Here is a 22,203-nt window from a genome sequence, read left to right as displayed (position 1 = left end):
TTCAAGCAGTGACCTGGGATGCAGAGATGCTTCCAGGGGTCTTCCCCATGCCAAGCCTCCTCCAGGCCACCGGAAAAATGCTTGAATTTTCTTTTGAGTTCCAATATACTCGTTACTCGGGTCAAGCACCCTAGCATTACGATTTGCTCAACCCAAGTAACGTGTACCCGAGCATTTTAGTGTTCATCATAACTAGTGCCAGTACATTCCATAACAATTTAAAATTCAGTAACTTCTTTAAATAAGCACTGCCAATAGCATTTTCATTGATTAAATGTGTGTTTCCTTGCATGTAATGTAATATAAGCAGGGCTGCCATCAGGAATTTCAGGGCTCCATAATGGCAAGGTTTTCGGAGCCCCTTAAGACTCCGCCCAGGCTCCATCCCAGCTCTGCCTCCATCTCTCTAAACTTCCACAGTCCCACCGCCCACTCTTGGAAAAACTCCACTTCGGCACCACATACTCACCAATCACTCATTAACAGTTTGCAGCAAACAATATAAAATACATAGCCAGCAGTTTTTGTTTTGGCCAAAAGATTTTTTAAGGTGCCACAACAACAAGGTAGACTCTTTTGACAGGGCTATACTTTAGCTTATTAAACATTTCTTAAAATATCCAATACTCTCTTTAGGTATATTTTAATTTATTTTTCTTTAACCCCTTTATGACCTTGGTCGTATCCATATGTCCAGGTTGGTTTGTACTTACCAACCTAGGACATATGGATCTGTCATGGCGATTTTGTGTGCACAGAGGCCAATAGATGACACCTGGCACTCGGTGCTAGGAACGACATTGCTCCCGCCAGTTCAACCCCCTAAATACTAGCGTTTGCAGCATTTAGCAGGCATGCAGAGGGAGGGAGCTCCCTCTGCACTCTGATTGTTACCCCCCGCAACGTCATTGCAGGGGCCTGATCATTGCTATGATGATCACATGTCATCATGACAACATCTGGATCACCAGGCGCTAACAAGTTAGTCAGATCATGCGCAGTGCATGATCGAACTAACTTATGTCTGCAGGGCTGACAGTTCTAATGCATTGCAATGAAAGAGAGAACCACGATCAGATTGCAGAACGTGAAAGTTCCATAGAGAGATTTGGTAATAAAGTTAAAAAAAAAGTTTTAAAAAAATAGTAAAAATATACTGTTTAGGCATATCAGGGGCTCTCCAAATGCTACATGACATCCGTTAATTATTCCATCAAATTTTACATTAATAAAGTTATACGGCACCTGCCCTTCCAATTCCTGCCATGCGCCCAAACAGTAGTTTTGCTTCACATATGGTGTATCGACATACTGAGGAGAAATAGCACAACAAATTGTATGGTAAAAATACTTCTGCCCCCAAAATTGGGGTATAAAATCATTTTTGTGGAAAATTTTTTATTTTATTTTATTTTCATGGCTCAACATTATAAGCTTCCGTGAAGCACATGGGGGTCAATGTGCTCACCACACATCTAAATAAGTTCCATGGGGGGTTTAGATTCAAAATGGTGTAATTTGTAGGTGATTTACACTGTTTAGACACATCAGGAGCTCTCCAAACACGACATGGCGTCCGCTAATTATTTCAGCAAATTTTACATTCGAAAGGTCAAATGTCCTTCCTTCCAAGCCCTGCCGTGTGCCCAAACAGTGGTTTTCCTCCACATATGGAGCATAAGGAGAAATTGCACAACACATTTTTGTGCCCATTTTTTTTCGCTAACCTTGAGATAATGAAAAAAATAGGGTCTAAAGTAAAATTATTGTGATAAAAAGCTAAATGTTAATTTTTTCCTTCGACGTTCCAAAAAATCCTTTGAAGCACCTGGAGGGTTAATGAACTTCTTGAATGTGGTTTTGAGCACCTTGAGGGGTGCAGTTTTTAGAATGGTGTAACTTTTGGGTATTATCTGTCATAAGGGCCCTTCATAGTCACTTCAAGATGTAGTTCTTAAAAAAATTGTTTTGTAAATTTTGTTGGGAAAATGAGAAATCTATGGTCAACTTTTAACCCTTATAACTTCCTAATAAAAAAAATTGTGCTGATGTCAAGTAGACATGTGGGAAAAATCATTTATCAACACATTTTTGTGACATAACTCTCTGGTTTAAGGGCATAAAAATAAAAAGATTAAAAATTGCTACATTTTCGCAAAATTTCTGTCTTTTCTTCACAAATAAACACAATTCATATTGAAGAAATTTTACCACTATCATGAAGAAAAAGTTGTCATGAAAAAAATAGAATCAGTGCGATCCGTTGAAGCATTCCAGAGTTATTACCACATAAAGTGACAATGGTCAAAATTGTAAAATTTGGCTTGGTCATGAAGGTGCAAACAGGCTTGGGGGTAAAGGTGTTAAGGTAATGTGTCACATACATTTTTTAAAATGACCAATAATACCACATACAAGGAATAAGTGCTGCCACACCATGAACAGACTGCATATTACCACTACATAGTGACCGATTAATAACACATATAAGGAACAATACCACCACACCATGACCAGATCACATATTACTACCACATAGTGACCGAATACTACAATACTGATCATTAATAAAAAAAACCCATAATCCTAACATTCCCATAAGTGCCATTATACATATAGTATACAGTGTATAGTGTAAGAGTACAAGTAATCCACATACATCCACTTACACACACATTTAAACAATAAAAATGCTAGTGGGAGTGCTTCTATAAATAAAATATAAATTACATCATACTAAGGAATAACCATCTGTTCTCTTGAAAAATATTTAGTTTACAATTGCCAAGGGACCTGCCAGCAGCGGATCTTGATGATTTGTGTGTCCAATTGCTTTCACCATGGCAGAATATTCCTCCAATAACATTAATAACCAGATTGATAGCATGACAAGTTGTATAGGTGCATTTATTGCTGCACATGGAGCTCATACTCCATACCGAATAAATCTACAGTAGATAACTTGAAAAGTTTGTTTTAATTTTTTCATCCTTTCCATATCACTAACATGTCTAGCCATCCTGTGATTTACATAATCCCACAGTTTTTCCTTCTTTGTGTTGCACTTTTAATGTTGAAGAGTGTAAGACTATAAAGCCTTTAGATTGGATTACCTTTATCGCCCCAGTGGTGATAGCAGCACAGCCTGAGTTTAGCCTAGTTGGTGAGAAATTAAGATTCGGCAAAGGGCGTCCTTCCACCTCCGATAACATGCACTCTTGATATAAAGGGGACTTTACAAAGCGAGCATAGCTGTCAAACTTCATTAAATTGAAAATCTGTGAAAAACAAAGCAAGAGAATTTATTTTTTTCTTTTTTCTAACATTTCCAGATCGCCAAAAGCTGCTACTGTGCAGGTGCAGGCGGCTCCATCATGGAGGAGGAATTTTTTTTCCTCTCCAGCAAGATGGTGCCGTCGACGCCTGTGCAACAGCAGCTATCGGATCTATATACACACCGATAGCTGCTACTGTTCAGTTGTGGCGGTGTAAGGAGTCACAGGAAAGAGAGCAAAGGGCAATGATGGGGAGAAGGCAATGATAGGGTGATGGAGAGGGCAATGATGGGGTGGTGGGGGAGGAGGAAATGATGGGTGTGGTGGAAAGGACAATGATGGGGTTGGGGGAGGGGGAAATGATGGAGGTGGTGGAAAGGGCAACGATGGGGTAGAGGAGAAGGCAATGATGGAGGTGGTGGAATGGGCAATGGTGATGGGGAGAATGCAATGATGGTGGTGGGGGAGGAAATGATGGAGGTGGTGGAAAGGGCAATAATGGGGAAGGAGGGCGGAGGAAATGATGGAGGTGGTAGAAAGGGCAATGATGGGGATGGTGGGGGAGGAGGAAATGATGGAGGTGGGAGAGAAGGCAATGATGGTGATAGTGGAAAAGACAATGATGGGAGTGGTGGGGAAGGAGGCAATGAGGGGGGTGGTGGAGGAGAAGGCTGTGATGGAGGTGGTGGAAAGAATAATCATGGGGTGGTGGGGGAGAAAGCAATGATGGTGGTGGTGGAAAGGACAATGATGGTGGTGGTGAAAAGGGCAATAATGGGGGTGGTGGGGGAGAAGGAAATGATGAATGTGGTGGAATGGGCAATGATAGAAGTGGTGGGGAAGGAGGAAATAATGGAGGTCGTGGAATGGTGGGAGAGAAAGCAATGATAGTGGTGGTGGAGAAGGCAATGATGGATTTGGTGAAAAGAGCAATGATGGGGTGGGGTAGAGGACAATAATGGGATGCGGGGGAAGGAGGACATGAGGGGTGTTGGGGATTGGGATGGGAGGAAGGAGGACTTATAACAGACTTAGGAACAGGGGGAGGTGGCGGAAGACATTATTATCGCTTATTATGAAAGAAGCAGGGCGCGTCCGAGGGTGAGTATATTCCTATTAGGTATATACTCACCCTCGGACGCGCCCTGCTTCTTTCCGGCAGCCTTCCTTCCTAAGAATGAGCGCGTGAAGGACCTTAGATGACGTCGCGGCTTGTGATTGGTCGCGTGACCGCCCATGTGACCGCTCGCGACCAATCTCAAGCCGCGACGTCACCGCAGGTCATTCACGCGCTCATTCTTAGGAAGGAAGGCTGCCGGTTAGTACCAGGGCGCGTCCGAGGGTGAGTATATCAATATTTTTTATTTTGATTCTTTATTTAACACTTAAATATGGATTCCGATACCGATTCCCGATATCGTAAACATATCGGAACTCGGTATTGGAATTCCGATACCAGATTCAGAAGATCGCCGACCTCATGGCCGACCCCACACAGGGGTCGGGTCGGGTTTCATGAAACCCGACTTTGCCAAAAGTCGGCGACTTCTGAAAATGGCCGACCCGTTTCGCTCAACCCTAATCACCACTCTCAACTCTTGGAGTTTGAGAGGCAAATTACTAATACGTCCATGCAGATTGGTAAGTCTGATCCAATTTTTTATCTTGAGCACTGGTTCACCTGAGCACGTTTTCTTTGGTCTATGTTTGTGTTGTTTTTTGGGATCCAAGATTTTAACTTGTTTATATAAAAGGTTATGTTTTATGTAGTGGGATATCCTCCATAGCTATTTTTGTATTGTCAGCCCTGAGGGTTTAGATACAGTGCAGCCTATTGCACACCATAGCTATTTGTAGTTAATTATGAGTGTCTGAGCAAAGGGTCTGAATACTTATGACCATGTGATATTTCAGTTTTTCTTTTTTATTAAATTTGCATAAATGTCTACATTTCTGTTTTTTTCAGTCAACATGGGGTGCAGAGTGTACATTAATGTGAAAAAAATGAACTTTTTTTGAATTTACCAAATGACTGCAATGAAACACAGAGTAAAAAATTTAAAGAGGTCTGAATACTTTCTGTACTCACTGTATATCACTTTTATGGAGTGACATTAAAACATACATAACCGAAAAAAAAATTTACAGGAAAAAATGTTAGGAAACATTTGTTCCTGTATCATGACTTCTATATAATGCAAAATTTAAAGGGGAAAAAAGCACCCCCGCCACCACTTAGGCTATGTTCTCAAGTAGAGTTTTTTTGGCTTTGTTTATTTAATTTCTCATTGCTTTCCATGGTGAAAAAACGCTGCAAAAATACGAAAAGAATTGACATGCTCTTTCTTTAATAAACACAGCAGTTTTCCATGTCAGTCAGGAAAAAAACTCAATCATGTGCATGAGAATTCTGAAATCTTAAAGGTTTTAATGGTACTGTAAAAAAACAGCTTGCATAAAACTCATGAAAAAATGCTGCCAAAAAACTCAGGAAAGACGCAACTTGTGAACATAGCCTTATAAACCGGACCATCTCTCACCATATTTGCCCTTCGCCTATGACTACAGTAGACAACATAGTAGAAGGACAAATAAAAATACTCCCATCGGTAGTCACCGGTAAATATAATTTTAACATTTTACTACCTTATATGGGCATGTGGTGTGTGTGACATGGTCAGATATATCCTTGTTAATTTGCTACAATCTGTATTAGACATAAAAGGGGGCTTCATACATATTCTGTTAAAATTGTTAGGTAGTGGGACTTCTAGACTCTTAAATAGTGTTGAGCGATACCGTCCGATACTTGAAAGTATCGGTATCGGAAAGTATCGGCCGATACCGGCAAAGTATCGGATCTAATCCGATACCGATACCCGATACCAATACAAGTCAATGGGACTCAAGTATCGGACGATATCCCTGATGGTTCCCAGGGTCTGAAGGAGAGGAAACTCTCCTTCAGGCCCTGGGATCCATATTAATGTGTAAAATAAAGAATTAAAATAAAAAATATTGCTATACTCACCTCTCCGACGCAGCCTGGACCTCACCGCGGGAACCGGCAGCGTTCTTTGCTTAAAATGCGCGCGTTTACTTCCTTCCGTGACGTCACGGCTTCTGATTGGTCGCGTGCCGCCCATGTGGCCGCGACGCGACCAATCACAGCAAGCCGTGACGTAATTTTCAGGTCCTCAATGCCTAATTCTAGGCATTGATGATTTTAAAATTACGTTCCGGCTTGTGATTGGTCGCGTCGCGGTCACATGGGCGACGCGACCAAACACAAGCCGTGACGTCACGGGAGGCAGGAAACGCGCGCATTTTAAAATTACGTCACGGCTTGTGATTGGTTGTGTGCCGCCCATGTGACCGCGACGCGACCAATCACAGCAAGCCGTGACGTAATTTCAGGTCCTGTATGCCTAATTCTGCATTGAGGACCTGAAATTACGTCGCGGCTTGCTGTGATTGGTCGCGTCGCGGCCACATGGGCGGCACGCGACCAATCAGAAGCCGTGACGTCACGGAAGGAAGTAAACGCGCGCATTTTAAGCAAAGAACGCTGCCGGTTACCTCGGTGAGGTCCAGGCTGCGTCGGAGAGGTGAGTATAGCAATATTTTTTATTTTAATTCTTTCTTTTACACATTAATGTTGTTTCGATACCGATACCCGATACCACAAAAGTATCGGATCTCGGTATCGGAATTCCGATACCCGCAAGTATAGGCCGATACCCGATACTTGCGGTATCGGAATGCTCAACACTACTCTTAAAGCCTATGCACTGAGTTCCATGGCTGAAAAACTTTCACTCCTAGGGGGTATACACATAGATAGACAGACAGACAGACAGACAGACAGATAGATAGATAGATAGATAGATAGATAGATAGATAGATAGATGATAGATAGATAGATAGATAGATAGATAGATAGATAGATAGATAGATAGATAGATAGTTAGATACAGTGGGTAAAATAATTATTTGATCCCTTGCTGATATGTTTGCACACTGACAAAAACATGAAAAGTCTACAATTTTAAGGGTAGGTTCATTTTAACATTGAGAGATAGAATTTCAAAAATAAAATCCAGAAAATAACATTGTATAAATTTTATAAATTTATTTGCATTTTGCAGTGAGAAATAAGTATTTTATCCCTCTGACAGACAAGACTTAATACTTGATGACAAAACCCTTGTTGGCAAGCACAGCAGTCAAATATTTTTTGTAGTTGATGATGAGGTTTGCACACGTCAGGAGGAATTTGGGTCCTCTCCTCTTTACAGATCATCTCTAAATCATTAAGATTTTGAGGCTGTCGTTTGGCAACTCGGAGCTTCAACTCCCTCCATACGTTTTCTATGGGATTAAGGTCTGGAGACTGTCTAGGCCAATCCATGACCTTAATGTGCTTCTTTTTGAGCCACTCCTTTGTTGCCTTAGCTGTATGTTTTGGGTCATTGTCTTGCTGGAAGACCCAGCCACCACCCATTTTTAATGTCCTTGCAGGGGAAAGGAGTTTGTCACTCAGGATTTTACGGTACATGGCTCCATGTACTGTAAAATATAATGTTTCCACCTCCATGCTTGATAATGGGGATGCTGTTCTTTGGGTCATAGGCAGCATTTCTCTTCCTCCAAACACAGCGAGTTGAGTTAATGCCAAAGACCTCAATTTTTGTCTCATCTGACCACAACACCTTCTCCCAGTCACTCACAGAATCATCCAGGTGTTCATTGGCAAACTTCAGACGAGCCTGCACATGTGCCTTCTTGAGCAGGGGGACTTTGCGGGCACTGTAAGATTTTAAACATTTATGGCGTAATGTGTTACCAGTGGTTTTCTTGGTGAATGTGGTCCCAGCTGCCTTGAGATCATTGGCAAGTTTCCCCCATGTAGGTTTAGGCTGGTCTCTCACCTTCCTCATGATGAAGGCAGGCGCCGGGCCACTCTGATCTTTCCTGGTGCCAGCGCACTGCAGTACTTTGCTCTGCCCTCAACAGGGCAGACAAAGTACGCCGGAGCCGCAGCGCAAAGACAAGAAGAAGACATCATCCTATGAAGATGGGAGGCCCCGGATCGCGACACCCATCAGACCGGACAGCAGTGGGACCGCCCCTGAGTGAGTATAATCTAACCTCTTTTTCTCATCTTTCAGGATACATCGGGGGCTTATCTATAGCATTACAGAATGCTGTAGATATGCCCTTGATGCCGGTGGGCTTAGCTCACCTTCGATTTTGGGGGTGACAGGTTCCCTTTAATTATTCATCTATATGGCTATGACAGGTCACTGATCCCTCACTGACCTGCCTCATATTTTACATACTGGATAGAATATTGCATTGTAGCCTGATGCAATGGCTAATATGCCTATATGTATTTATTATTTAGTCATATACTGTAATATTGTGGGGAGAAGAAAAAAAATATTTTCCTAAAAATGGCGCCGGCAGGCGTGCCTGTACAGTAGCATCTATCACATCTCGATAGCTGCTACTGCACAGGCACCGCCGGTGCAATTTTGCTAGGAGAGAAAAAAAATGGCTCCATCAAAATGGCGCTGGAGGCAGTGCATGTACAGTAGCATTTATCGGAAAGATCAGTGACATGTGAAAAGCGCATACAGTTGCATATTTAAGCAGATCACCACATAAACACCCCCCACAGGCCACCCCGCAACATCAGAATCTCATTAACTGAAAACTGCAAATACAGATTAAACGGCAACCACAAGACGAATTTCATCAGCCAAGGTATCATTGTAATCAGTATAACGGTGCCAACGTGACAGTGTCTGTAGGTTACTGTGCACAATTCTGCTGACAGGTTCACTTTAAAGGAGCTTCAAGTGACATTGTCTGTATGATTGATGTCATTGTCCTGCTGCAATAAATTTGAAGCCAATCTGACGCCTTACTGATGGTATTACATGATCAGTGAGTATCTCCCTGTATACCTCAGCATTGATGGCACCATTAATCCTGACCAAATCCCCAACTTAATTTGCTGAAATGCTGCACAAAATTTACCAAGAACTTTCACCATGTTTCAATGTTGCTTGCAGACACTCATTTCACATTTTGACTCATTAGTCCAGATCAAGGATGGATATTTTTCTGCACCCAAGTTCCTATGTTTTCATGCATTGTTAAGTGACTTGTCCTTGTTTCCATGTAGAAGATATGGTTTTTGGCTTAAATTCTTCCACGAAGATCACTTCTAATTAGACTTCTCAAAACAGTAGATGGGTGTAGCTGGTCCCACTGGTTGCTGCAAGTTCTGAGTTGATGGCACTGTGTTGGACATCATCCAATTTCAAAGAGAAGGAAGCATGATGTCTTTCATCTGTTGCACTAAGATTCCTTGACCGACCACTGTGTCTGCAGTCCTCAATGTTGCACATTTCTTGGAATCTTCAATGCTGAGAAATACAGATAGTTACTTATCCATCTTGCAATATAATCGAGGAGGCATTTAATGGGCTTCAAATTTATACTGTAGCAGGAGTATGACCCCAAACATACAGCCAATATCATTAACAATTTTTAGCATAAAACATCTGTGGTTAGTTCTCCAAGTAGTTTGGAGAAATCTCTCTGATGAACTCCTTCAAAAACAGTGTGCAAGTGTATCTAGGAGAATTGATGGTTGATGTGGTTTTGAAGGCAAAGAACAGTCACATCAAATATTGATTTCATTTAGATTTTTCATTTTTATATTCACTTATGTTATTTATTGATAAACATAAACTATCACTTATATTTTCAAAAGCATTCATACTTTGCAATATTCTTTATACACTTAAAACGTTTGAACAGTACTGTATATTGGAGAAATATTTTCAAATTTAGTCTCCTTTTACATCATAAAATTTCCCAGGAGATGACATTCCCGTTTACTATACTGTGAGTGTGGCTGCAATGACTCCCCGACACATCGATAGACAGGCTACTGGGCAGCGTGTGTGTGCGCAGTGCAACCTGTCAATCAATGTGCTAGGGAATGATTACATGACTAAAAGCCAGTGGCTACATGGAGGATATGCTAACAAAACCCCAAAAATAGAAAAAAACAAAATGAGTCTATATCATCTAGCAATTAAATAAGTAAATAGTAATAGTACATCTAAACAGCACAGGGTACTTAGTTAATGCTATTGTGATTAAAAAAAGCATAAAAGCCATCCCACCACAACAAGGTGTTCCCATCAGGATGGAGCATCATTTTGTTTGTTATTTTGCTTTTCTTGGCTTTTGTCTGTGAAATGGCCACAGTTTGAACGTGCTCTTAAACTTTGCTTGTATACCAGCTTATATTCCTGATCATTTTATTTTGATGCATGGACCCCTTTCTGAACTAAGTCATCTGTATAGCTTCCCCTGGATGAGTGTCTCAGTCGGGACCCTGTCCTGCTCTGACCTTATTCACGCTGATGTTGTTTGACACAAGGTAAGGTTTTAAGGTTTTAGAGACAGCTTTAGGAAAATCCTGATGAGTATACCTTGTCATGATGGGATAGCATTTATGCTTTTTTTGTTCAAAATAGCATTAACTAAGCACCCCATATTGATTACGTGTACTATTACCAATTATTTACTTTACTAAGTACACTTCTCATAATATCAAATCAGGTATATCCATTCAAAAGCACAATAACAAACACTACCTGAGATATTTGATCTCTGGTGAAGAAGGCACATATGCTATATATATTAAAATATTCATTCTTTATTAATACATTTCATAAAAATTAAGAAAATTAAAAAATATGCATCGAATATCCAATTGTAGCATACACACATGGACAGGGCTGGCATTAGGGGCAGGCACACCAGGCAGCTGCCTAGAGCTCCCGCTCCTCCAGGGCGTGCCACTAATAGCGGCATACCATGTGGCCACCATGGGGCCTGTGAGTAAGAGGAGCCAGGCATCGCCCCCCGCATCGTGCATTCAACTTATCGGCATCATAGATGTTAATACAGTTGAAAGCACTGATGGATGGAGGAGAGAGCGTCAGCTGACACTCCCTCTCCCATCATTCCCCTCTGCTTGTGACTCAGCAGGTGCGCGATGATGTCTCTTCAGTGTGTGCCATGCTGTGCCAGTAGTGGAGCTGATGAGACTGGAGCAGAGCATGGAGCAGTGCGGGGAACAAGAAGGAGAGATGAGTATTGTATGTGACTTCATTATACTGTGTGTGTAATACTTCTGGACTGTAGGACTGCATTATACTGTGTTTGTGGGGGGCTGCATTATACCGTGTAGATGGGGGCTGCATTATACTCTGAGGGGAGCTGCATTGTACTCTGAGGAGGGCTGCAGTATTCTCTGAGGAAGCTGCATTATACTCTGAGGGGCTGAATTATACTCTGAGGTGGCTGCAGTATACTCTGAGGGAGCTGCATTATATTCTGAGGGAATTTAAAGATACACCACACACTCCTTGAATGCTCTAAATCTCAGAGGCGCTCCCGCGCCCTGCTGCTGAAGGCGGGAGCGCCGCTGAGATATACAGCATTCAAGGTCCTCAATCAATTTGGACATTACTTTACAGGCATAAACAGAGTAATCGGTTTAAAACAGTATTCTTATTATTCCTTAAGAGATTATTCTGTATGCTCATTGTCTCTATATTAAGCGACTTTATGAATAAGACTCGGGAGGGTCGAAACATCAAAATATGTTATTCCTAGTCGCTTTGTAGTTTGCTGTGTTTTGCTCCTGATATGATGTCTCGTGAATAAATTTCCCCTTTTGCATATAGAAAAATTAGAGTGTGCGGTGTATCTTTAAATTTCCGATATTAAGGGACTTAACAGTCCACTACACCAGCACCTCACCTCTCTAAGAGTGCACACCAATTTTTCTTAACCATTATACTCTGAGGGAGGCTGCAGTAAACTCTGAGGGGGGCTGCAGTATACTCTGAGGGGACTACATTATACTTTGAGGGGGTCTACATTATATGGTATGTATGTCTGTGTGGGGCTGCATTATACTCTGAGGGGGACTGCATTATACTCTGAGAGGGGCTGCAGTATACTCTGAGGGGCTGCAGTATAATCTATCAAAGACCTTGGGGAGTGCATTATACTATATGAGACCTGCATTGTACTGTATTGAGGACTATATGCAGGGCCGCCATCAGGGCATTACTGCCCTGACTGGCGTATGGGGCCCGGTGGCCAGAGGGGGCCCGCATCGGGCCCCGTCTCATCTGCTCACCGGGCCCCCTCTACAGGCGCTGCGGCACGCTATTGACGTGCGGGTCCGCGCCCGCAAGTCAATAGTTAACAGCCGCCAGCCAATCGGAGGCTGGCAGCTGACTTCAGCCGCAGCCCGCACAATGACGTCAGATGCCGGCGAGTGCTCGCTTCACCAGCGTGGAGGGAGTGAGATTCGCCCGCCGCAGGAGCGCGGCCAGGTAAGAACTCTTGTTTTTTTATTTTTTTGGAGAGCGGCGATCCAGGGGGCCCCGGGGCAGAATGTTGGACATGCTGGGGCAGAGATGCTGGACATTAGGGGCAAAGAATCTGGACATACTGGGGCAGAGATGCTGGACATTGGGGGCAGAGATGCTGGACATTGGGGGCAGAGATGCTGGAGACACTGGGGGCAGAAATGCTGGACACACTGGGGCAGAGATGCTGACACACTGGGGCAGCGATGCTGGACACACTGGGGGCAGAGATGCTGGACACACTAGCGCAGAGATGCTGGACACACTGGGGGCAGAGATGCTGGACACACTGGGGCAGAGATGCTGGACACACTGGGGGCAGAGATGCTGGACACACTGGGGGCAGAGATGCTGGACACACTGGGGCAGATATGCTGGACACACTGGGGCACAGATGCTGGACACACTGGGGCAGAAATGCTGGACACACTGGGGCAGAGATGCTGGACACACTGGGGCAGAGATGTTGGACACACTGGGGACAGAGATGCTGGACACACTGGGCAGAGATGTTGGACATTTGGAGCAGAGACGCTGGAAACACTGGGGGCAGAGATGCTGGACACACTGGGGGCAGTGATGCTGGACACACTGGGGGCAGAGATGCTGGACACACTGGGGCAGAGATCCAGGACACACTGAGGCAGAGATGCTGGACACACTGGGGCAGAGATGCTGGACATACTGGGGCAGAGATGCTGGACACACTGGGGCAGAGATGCTGGACACACTGGGGGCAGAGAAGCTGGACACACGGGGGGCAGGGATGCTAGACACACTGGGGGCAGTGATGCTGGACACACTGGGGGCAGAGATGCTGGACATTGGGGGCAGATATGCTGGACACACTGGGGCAGAGATGCTGGACACACTGGGGCAGAGATGCTGGACACACTGGGGCAGAGATGCTGGACACACTGGGGGCAGAGATGCTGGATATTGGGGCAGAGATGCTGGACACACTGGGGGCAGAGATGCTGGACACACTGGGGGCAGAGATGCCGGACATTGGGGGCAGAGATGATGGACACACTGGGGCAGAGATGCTGGACACTGGGGGCAGAAATGCTGAAGACACTGGGGGCAGAATGGAGATACGGGCATGATTGTAGACACGGGGCAGAATGAAAGACATGGGGGCATGATTGTAGACACCGGGGGCAGGATTGGAGACAGATCATGCAGGATCATGGGGCAGGATGGATACGATGGAGACAGATGGGGCAGGATGGGGAGATCATATGGGGCAGAATGGATACTCGTGAGGGCAGGATGGGAGAACTGTTGTGAACTCTATTTCTGGGCTCCCTCTTGTGGTCACAAGTGGTACTGTGTGAGTGCTGTCTTTCTGCAGGTTTGTGACTGGCATCAGCTGTCTCGTTATCTGTGGGCTGGTTTTCTATTTAAGCTCACTTGGACTCTCAGTCTATGCCTGCTGTCAAAGTATTCAGTGCTATTCTGATTCCTTCTGACTACCTTGCTCCCAGTCTCTTCAAGAGAAGCTAAGTTTCCGTTTTGTTCATTTTTTGATCATCAGTGTTCTTTATGTTTCTTGTCCAGCTTGCTAATATGTGATTTCCCAGCTTGCTGGTAGCTCTGGGGGGCTGAGTTTCACCCCCCACACCGTTAGTTGGTGTGGGGGTTCTTGAATTCTCAGCATGGATATTTTGGTAGGGTTTTTTACTGACCGCACAGTTTGCTATCTGTCTTCTGCTATATAGTATTAGCGGGCCTCATTTGCTGAATCTGTTTTCATTCCTACGTGTGTCTTTTCTCCTTACCTCACCGTTATTATTTGTTGGGGGCTTCCTATATCTTTGGGGTTATTTCTCTTGAGGCAAGTGAGGTCTTGCTTTTTCTTTAGGGGTAGTCAGTTTCTCAGGCTGCGTCGAGACGTCCAGGAATTTAGGCATGTTCACCGGCTACCTTTAGTGTGTTTGGATAGGATCAGGTTTTGCGGTCAGTCCAGTTACCACCTCCCTAGAGCTCGTGTCTATGTTTAGTTACTTAGCTAGTATTTCCTGTGATCCCCAGCCACTGGGATCATAACAGTACAGCAGGCTAAAAAAGTGTTTAATGCATCGCATGAAGTGGGATAAAAGAAGTCCTGAGTACAATTTTTTTTTTTCCTCCTTTGCTGCAGTCTGTCTAGCTTCTCTCATCCCCTTAATCTCTGGGTGGTTTTGAGCTCAGCTGCAGACATGGATATTCAGAGTCTGACTTCTAGTGTGGATCATCTTGCTGCAAAGGTGCAAAATATTCAGGATTTTGTTGTTCATAGCCCTTTGTCTGAGCCAAAGATACCTATTCCTGAGTTGTTTTCTGGAGATAGATCTAGGTTTCTGAATTTTAGGAATAATTGTAAATTGTTTCTATCTTTGAGACCTCGTTCCTCTGGTGATTCCGCTCAGCAAGTTAAAATTGTTATCTCCTTGTTACGCGGCGACCCTCAAGATTGGGCTTTCTCTCTGGCGCCAGGAGATCCTGCATTGCTGAATGTGGATGCATTTTTTCTGGCGCTTGGACTGCTTTATGAGGAACCTAATCTTGAGAACCAGGCAGAAAAGGCTTTGCTGGCTATCTCTCAAGGTCAGGATGAAGCTGAGGTGTACTGTCAAAAATTTCAGAAATGGTCAGTGCTTACTCAATGGAATGAGTGTGCCCTGGCTGCAAATTTCAGAGAGGGTCTTTCTGAAGCCATTAAGAATGTTATGGTGGGGTTCCCCACGCCTGCAAGTCTGAGTGATTCAATGGCTTTGGCTATTCAGATTGATCGGCGTTTGCGGGAGCGCAAATCTGCGCATCCTCTGGTGGTGTTCTCTGAACAGAGACCTGAGTCTATGCAATGTGACAGAATTCTGACTAGAATTGAGCGACAAAGTCATAGACGTCAAAATGGGTTGTGCTTTTACTGTGGTGATTCTACTCATGTTATCTCAGCATGCTCTAAGCGCTTAAAAAAAATCGCTAAACCTGTCACCATTGGTACTATACAGCCTAAGTTCATTTTGTCTGTTACTTTAATCTGTTCTTTGTCATCCTACTCGGTTATGGCTTTTGTGGATTCAGGTGCTGCCCTGAATTTTATGGATTTGTCGTTTGCCAAGCGCTGTGGTTTTGTTCTGGAGCCTTTGGAATTTCCTATTCCACTGAGGGGAATAGATGCTACGCCATTGGCTGAGAATAAGCCTCAGTATTGGACTCAAGTGACCATGTGCATGACTCCTGTACATCAGGAGGTGATTCGCTTTCTTGTGCTGCATAATTTGCATGATGTTGTAGTTTTGGGTCTGCCATGGCTGCAGGCCCATAATCCAGTTCTGGATTGGAAAGCTATGTCTGTGTCAAGTTGGGGTTGTCAGGGGATTCATGGCGATGTCCCTTTGGTGTCAATTGCTTCTTCCACTCCATCTGAGGTCCCTGAGTTTTTGTCGGACTACCAGGATGTATTTGATGAACCCAGATCCGGTGCCCTGCCTCCTCATAGGGATTGTGATTGTGCTATAAATTTGATTCCTGGCAGTAAGTTCCCTAAGGGACGACTTTTTAATTTGTCTATACCAGAACATGCCGCGATGCGGAGTTATATAAAGGAGTCATTGGCGAAGGGACATATTCGTCCATCCTCCTCCCCTCTTGGTGCAGGATTTTTTTTTGTGGCCAAGAAGGATGGTTCTCTGAGACCTTGTATAGATTATCGTCTTCTAAATAAAATCACGGTCAAATTTCAGTATCCTTTGCCATTATTGTCTGATCTGTTTGCTCAGGTTAAGGGATCCAGTTGGTTCACCAAGATAGATCTTCGTGGTGCGTATAACCTTGTGCGTATCAAGCAGGGGGACGAATGGAAAACAGCATTTAATACGCCCGAAGGCCATTTTGAGTACTTGGTGATGCCTTTTGGACTCTCTAATGCTCCTTCTGTGTTTCAGTCCTTTATGCATGACATTTTCCGAGAATATCTGGATAAATTTATGATTGTGTATCTGGATGACATTTTGGTCTTTTCTAATGATTGGGAGTCCCATGTGAAGCAGGTCAGGATGGTGTTTCAGGTCCTGCGTGCTAATGCTTTATTTGTGAAGGGCTCAAAATGTCTCTTCGGAGTACAGAAGGTTTCCTTTTTGGGTTTTATTTTTTCTCCTTCTACTATTGAGATGGACCCAGTCAAGGTCCAGACTATTCATGACTGGACTCAGCCTACATCTGTTAAGAGTCTTCAGAAGTTCTTGGGTTTTGCTAATTTTTACCGTCGCTTCATTGCTAATTTTTCTGGCGTGGTTAAGCCCTTGACGGATTTGACCAAGAAAGGTTCTGATGTGACTAATTGGTCTCCTGCGGCAGTGGAAGCCTTTCGGGAGCTGAAGCACCGGTTTTCTTCAGCTCCAGTCTTATGTCAGCCTGATGTCTCTCTTCCTTTCCAGGTCGAGGTGGATGCTTCTGAGATTGGAGCAGGGGCTGTTTTGTCGCAGAGAAGCTCTGATGGCTCTGTGATGAAGCCTTGTGCCTTCTTTTCAAGAAAGTTTTTGCCTGCCGAGCGGAATTATGATGTTGGTAATCGGGAGTTGTTGGCTATGAAGTGGGCATTTGAGGAGTGGCGACATTGGCTCGAGGGAGCTAGGCATCGTGTGGTGGTCTTGACTGATCACAAAAATCTGATTTATCTCGAGTCTGCCAAGCGCCTGAATCCTAGACAGGCTCGTTGGTCGTTGTTTTTCTCCCGTTTCGATTTCGTGGTCTCGTACCTGCCTGGTTCGAAGAACGTGAAGGCTGATGCCCTTTCTAGGAGTTTTGTGCCTGCCTCTCCGGGAGTTTCAGAGCCGGCTGGTATCCTCAAAGAGGGAGTGATTTTGTCTGCCATTTCCCCAGATTTGCGACGAGTGCTGCAGAAATTTCAGGCTGATAGACCTGACCGTTGCCCACCAGAGAGACTGTTTGTCCCGGATAGATGGACCAGCAGAGTTATTTCCGAGGTTCATTCTTCGGTGTTGGCAGGTCATCCTGGGATTTTTGGTACCAGAGATTTGGTGGCTAGGTCCTTCTGGTGGCCTTCCTTGTCGCGGGATGTGCGTTCCTTTGTGCAGTCCTGTGGGATTTGTGCTCGGGCTAAGCCTTGCTGTTCTCGTGCCAGCGGTGTGCTTTTGCCTTTGCCTGTCCCGAAGAGGCCTTGGAAGCACATTTCCATGGATTTTATTTCAGATCTTCCAGTATCTCAGAGAATGTCTGTCATCTGGGTGGTGTGTGATCTTTTTTCCAAAATGGTCCATTTGGTGCCCTTGCCTTAGTTGCCATCCTCCTCCGATTTGGTTCCTTTATTTTTTCAGAATGTGCTTGCACAGCATCCCTGAAAATATTGTGTCTGACAGAGGATCCAAGTTTGTGTCCAGATTTTGGCGGATTTTTTGTGCTAAGATGGGCATTGATTTGTCTTTTTCGTCGGCCTTCCATCCTCAGACGAATGGCCAAACCGAGCGAACTAATCAGACGTTGGAAACTTATTTAAGATGTTTTGTTTCTGCTGATCAGGATGATTGGGTGACTTTTTTGCCATTGGCCGAGTTTGCCCTTAATAATCGGGCTAGTTCTGCTACTTTGGTTTCGCCTTTTTTCTGCAATTCTGGTTTTCATCCTCGTTTTTCCTCGGGTCAGGTTGAGCCTTCTGACTGTCCGGGGGTGGATTCTGTGGTGGATAGGTTGCAGCAGATTTGGAACCATGTGGTGGACAATTTGAAGTTGTCACAGGAGAAGGCTCAGCGCTTTGCCAACCGCCGTCGCGGTGTTGGTCCCTGACTTCGTGTTGGGGATTTGGTATGGCTGTCTTCTCGGTATGTTCCTATGAAGGTTTCCTCTCCTAAATTCAAGCCTCGCTTCATCGGTCCTTACAAGATATTGGAAATCCTTAACCCGGTGTCTTTTCATTTGGACCTCCCAGCATCGTTTGCCATTCATAATGTGTTCCATAGGTCTTTGTTGCGGAGGAATGTGGTGCCTGTGGTTCCTTCTGTTGAGCCTCCTGCTCTGGTGCTGGTTGAGGGCGAATTGGAGTACGTGGTGGAGAAGATTTTGGATTCTCGTATTTCCAGACGGAGGCTTCAGTATTTAGTTAAGTGGAAGGGCTATGGTCAGGAGGATAATTCCTGGGTTGTCGCCTCTGATGTCCATGCGGCCGATTTGGTTCGTGCCTTCCATGCGGCTCATCCTGATCGCCCTGGGGGTCTTGATGAGGGTTCGGTGACCCCTCCTCAAGGGGGGGGTACTGTTGTGAACCCTATTTCTGGGCTCCCTCTTGTGGTCACAAGTGGTACTGTGTGAGTGCTGTCTTTCTGCAGGTTTGTGACTGGCATCAGCTGTCTCGTTATCTGTGGGCTGGTTTTCTATTTAAGCTCACTTGGACTCTCAGTCTATGCCTGCTGTCAATGTATTCAGTGCTATTCTGATTCCTTCTGACTACCTTGCTCCCAGTCTCTTCAAGAGAAGCTAAGTTTCCGTTTTGTTCATTTTTTGATCATCAGTGTTCTATATGTTTCTTGTCCAGCTTGCTACTATGTGATTTCCCAGCTTGCTGGTAGCTCTGGGGGGCTGAGTTTCTCCCCCCACACCGTTAGTTGGTGTGGGGGTTCTTGAATTCTCAGCGTGAATATTTTGGTAGGGTTTTTTACTGACCGCACAGTTCGCTATCTGTCTTCTGCTATCTAGTATTAGCGGGCCTCATTTGCTTTTTGCTGAATCTTTTTCATTCCTACGTTGTCTTTTCTCCTTACCTCACCGTTATTATTTGTTGGGGGCTTCCTATATCTTTGGGGTTATTTCTCTTGAGGCAAGTGAGGTCTTGCTTTCTCTTTAGGGGTAGTCAGTTTCTCAGGCTGTGTCGAGACGTCCAGGAATTTAGGCACGTTCACCGGCTACCTTTAGTGTGTTTGGATAGGATCAGGTTTTGCGGTCAGTCCAGTGTTATGATCCTTAGTGGTTGAGGATCACAAATTACTCCAGCTAAGTAACAAACATAGGACAAGCTCTAGGGAGGTGGCAAGCTGGACTGACCGCAAATCTGAACCTAACCAAACACACTAGAATGTTATGGTTTCCAATGGCAAGGAAACATCAGAAGCATAGAATAAACAGACAAGCTCTCGGGTGATGGAAACTAGAGCTGACCGCGATGCTAAACCTACACACCACACTAGAAGTAGCCAGGGGGCATTCCTGCGTTGTCTCTAGATGCCGCGCGCCAGCCGGAGAACTAACTACCCCTGGTAGAAGAAAACACAGTCCTGGCTTGCCTCCAGAGAATGTCCCCACAGGAGATAGCAGCCCCCCACATATAATAACGGTGAGAGCAGATGAAAAGACACACGTAGTATGAAAGCAGATTTAGCACAGAGAGGCCCGCTAACTAAATAGCAGAAAGATACAACAGAGGACTTCGCGGTCAGCTGCAAAACCCTTCAAAACACCATCCTGAAATTACCTTAACTCATGTGACAACTCATGCCACTGGAGTGGTAATTTCAGCCCAACAAGAGCTTCCAGCTGCAGAGATTCACATAAGTGCAAACTGGACAAAACATACAAAAATAGATTTAAGGACTAAAGTGTCCAACTTAGCTGAGCAGAAAACTGGGAGCAGGAACATGCAACAGAATCACTCTGGATACATTGATGGCCAGCATCAGAATGACTGAGGAGCAAGGTTAAATAGGATACTCCCACATCCTGATAGGAACAGGTGAACTGAGAAGGCAAAGCTTGCAGGACACCAGTACCACAAGAGACCACCGGGGGAGCCCACGAACCGAATCACAACACTAGAAGTAGCCGGTGAACGTGCCTGAATTCCTAGACGTCTCGAGCCAGCCTCCAGAGAAATAATCCCCAAAGATATAGAAGCCCCAACAAATAATAACGGTGAGGTAAGAGGAAGGCACATACACAGGGGTGAAAGCAGATTCAGCAAATGAGGCCCACTAATACTAGATAGCAGAAAATAGAAAAGGAATCTATGCGGTCAGTAAAAAACCCTTACAAAATATCCACTCTGAGATTTCAAGAACCCCCACACCAACTAACGGTGTGGGGGGAGAAACTCAGTCCCCTAGAGCAACCAGCAAGCGAAGAAATCACATTTTAGCAAGCTGGACTAAAAACATAATGAACACTGATAATCAAAAAATGATCAAACAAAAACTTAGCTTGTCTTGGAGAGACTGGGAGCAAGGTAGACACACGGAATCTGAAGAGCACTGAATACATTCATAGCAGGCAAGGAACTGAGTATCCAGGTGGGCTAAATAGAAAACCAACCAAGGATAACGAACCAGCTGATGAAGCCAACCCGCAAAAGGACAACACTACACAGTACCGCTTGTGACCACTAGATGGAGCCCAGAAATAGAGCTCACAACAGTACCCCCCCCTTGAGGAGGGGTCACCGAACTGACCATAGCCCTTCCACTTAACCAGATACTGAAGTCTCCATCTAGAGATACGAGAATCCAAAATCTTCTCCACCACGTACTCCAATTCGCCCTCAACCAGCACCGGAGCAGGAGGCTCAACAGAAGGAACCACAGGTACCACATACCTCCGCAACAAAGACCTATGGAACACATTATGGATGGCAAACGATGCCGGGAGATCCAAACGAAAAGACACCGGGTTAAGGATTTCCAAGTTCTTATAAGGACCGATGAAGCGAGGCTTAAACTTAGGAGACGAGACCTTCATAGGAACATACCGAGAAGACGGCCACACCAAATCCCCAACACGAAGTCGGGGACCCACACCGCGGCGGCGGTTGGCAAAGCGCTGAGCCCTCTCCTGTGACAATTTCAGATTGTCCACCACATGGTTCCAAATCTGCTGCAACCTATCCACCACAGAATCCACCCCAGGACAGTCAGAAGACTCAACCTGACCCGAGGAAAAACAAGGATGGAAACCAGAATTGCAGAAAAAAGGCGAAACCAAGGTAGCAGAACTAGCCCGATTATTAAGGGCAAACTCGGCCAATGGCAAAAAAGTCACCCAATCATCCTGATCAGCAGAAACAAAACATCTCAAATAAGTCTCCAACGTCTGATTAGTTCGCTCGGTTTGGCCATTCGTCTGAGGATGGAAGGCCGACGAAAAAGACAAATCAATGCCCATCTTAGCACAAAAAGTTCGCCAAAACCTGGACACAAACTGGGATCCTCTATCAGACACAATATTTTCAGGAATGCCGTGCAAGCGAACCACATTCTGAAAAAATAGAGGAACCAAATCGGAGGAGGAAGGCAGCTTAGGCAACGGCACCAAATGGACCATCTTGGAAAAACGATCACACACCACCCAGATGACAGACATTCTCTGAGATACTGGCAGATCCGAAATAAAATCCATGGAGATGTGCGTCCAAGGCCTTTTCGGGACAGGCAAAGGCAAAAGCAACCCGCTGGCACGAGAACAGCAAG

The 22,203-nt window shown here is 44.8% G+C and overlaps 1 protein-coding gene across 2 annotated transcripts in view; it reads right to left on the bottom strand.

Annotated features, from left to right (window-relative positions):
- Window positions 1-22,203, bottom strand: part of RGS14 (regulator of G protein signaling 14) — a 261,749-nt gene that overhangs the window by 135,858 nt on the left and 103,688 nt on the right. For both annotated transcript variants that reach the window (XM_077265913.1, XM_077265912.1), the window contains one exon: window positions 3,114-3,278. In XM_077265913.1, the coding sequence (XP_077122028.1) occupies window positions 3,114-3,278 (165 nt within the window). The remainder of the gene's footprint in view (window positions 1-3,113; window positions 3,279-22,203) is intronic.

The sequence above is a fragment of the Ranitomeya variabilis genome, chromosome 5 (genome assembly GCF_051348905.1).
Source record: "Ranitomeya variabilis isolate aRanVar5 chromosome 5, aRanVar5.hap1, whole genome shotgun sequence".
In the NCBI taxonomy this organism is placed as follows: domain Eukaryota; kingdom Metazoa; phylum Chordata; class Amphibia; order Anura; family Dendrobatidae; genus Ranitomeya; species Ranitomeya variabilis.
The sequence above is the reverse complement of the archived record's forward strand: the minus strand, read 5'-3'. Positions and strand labels throughout refer to the sequence as shown.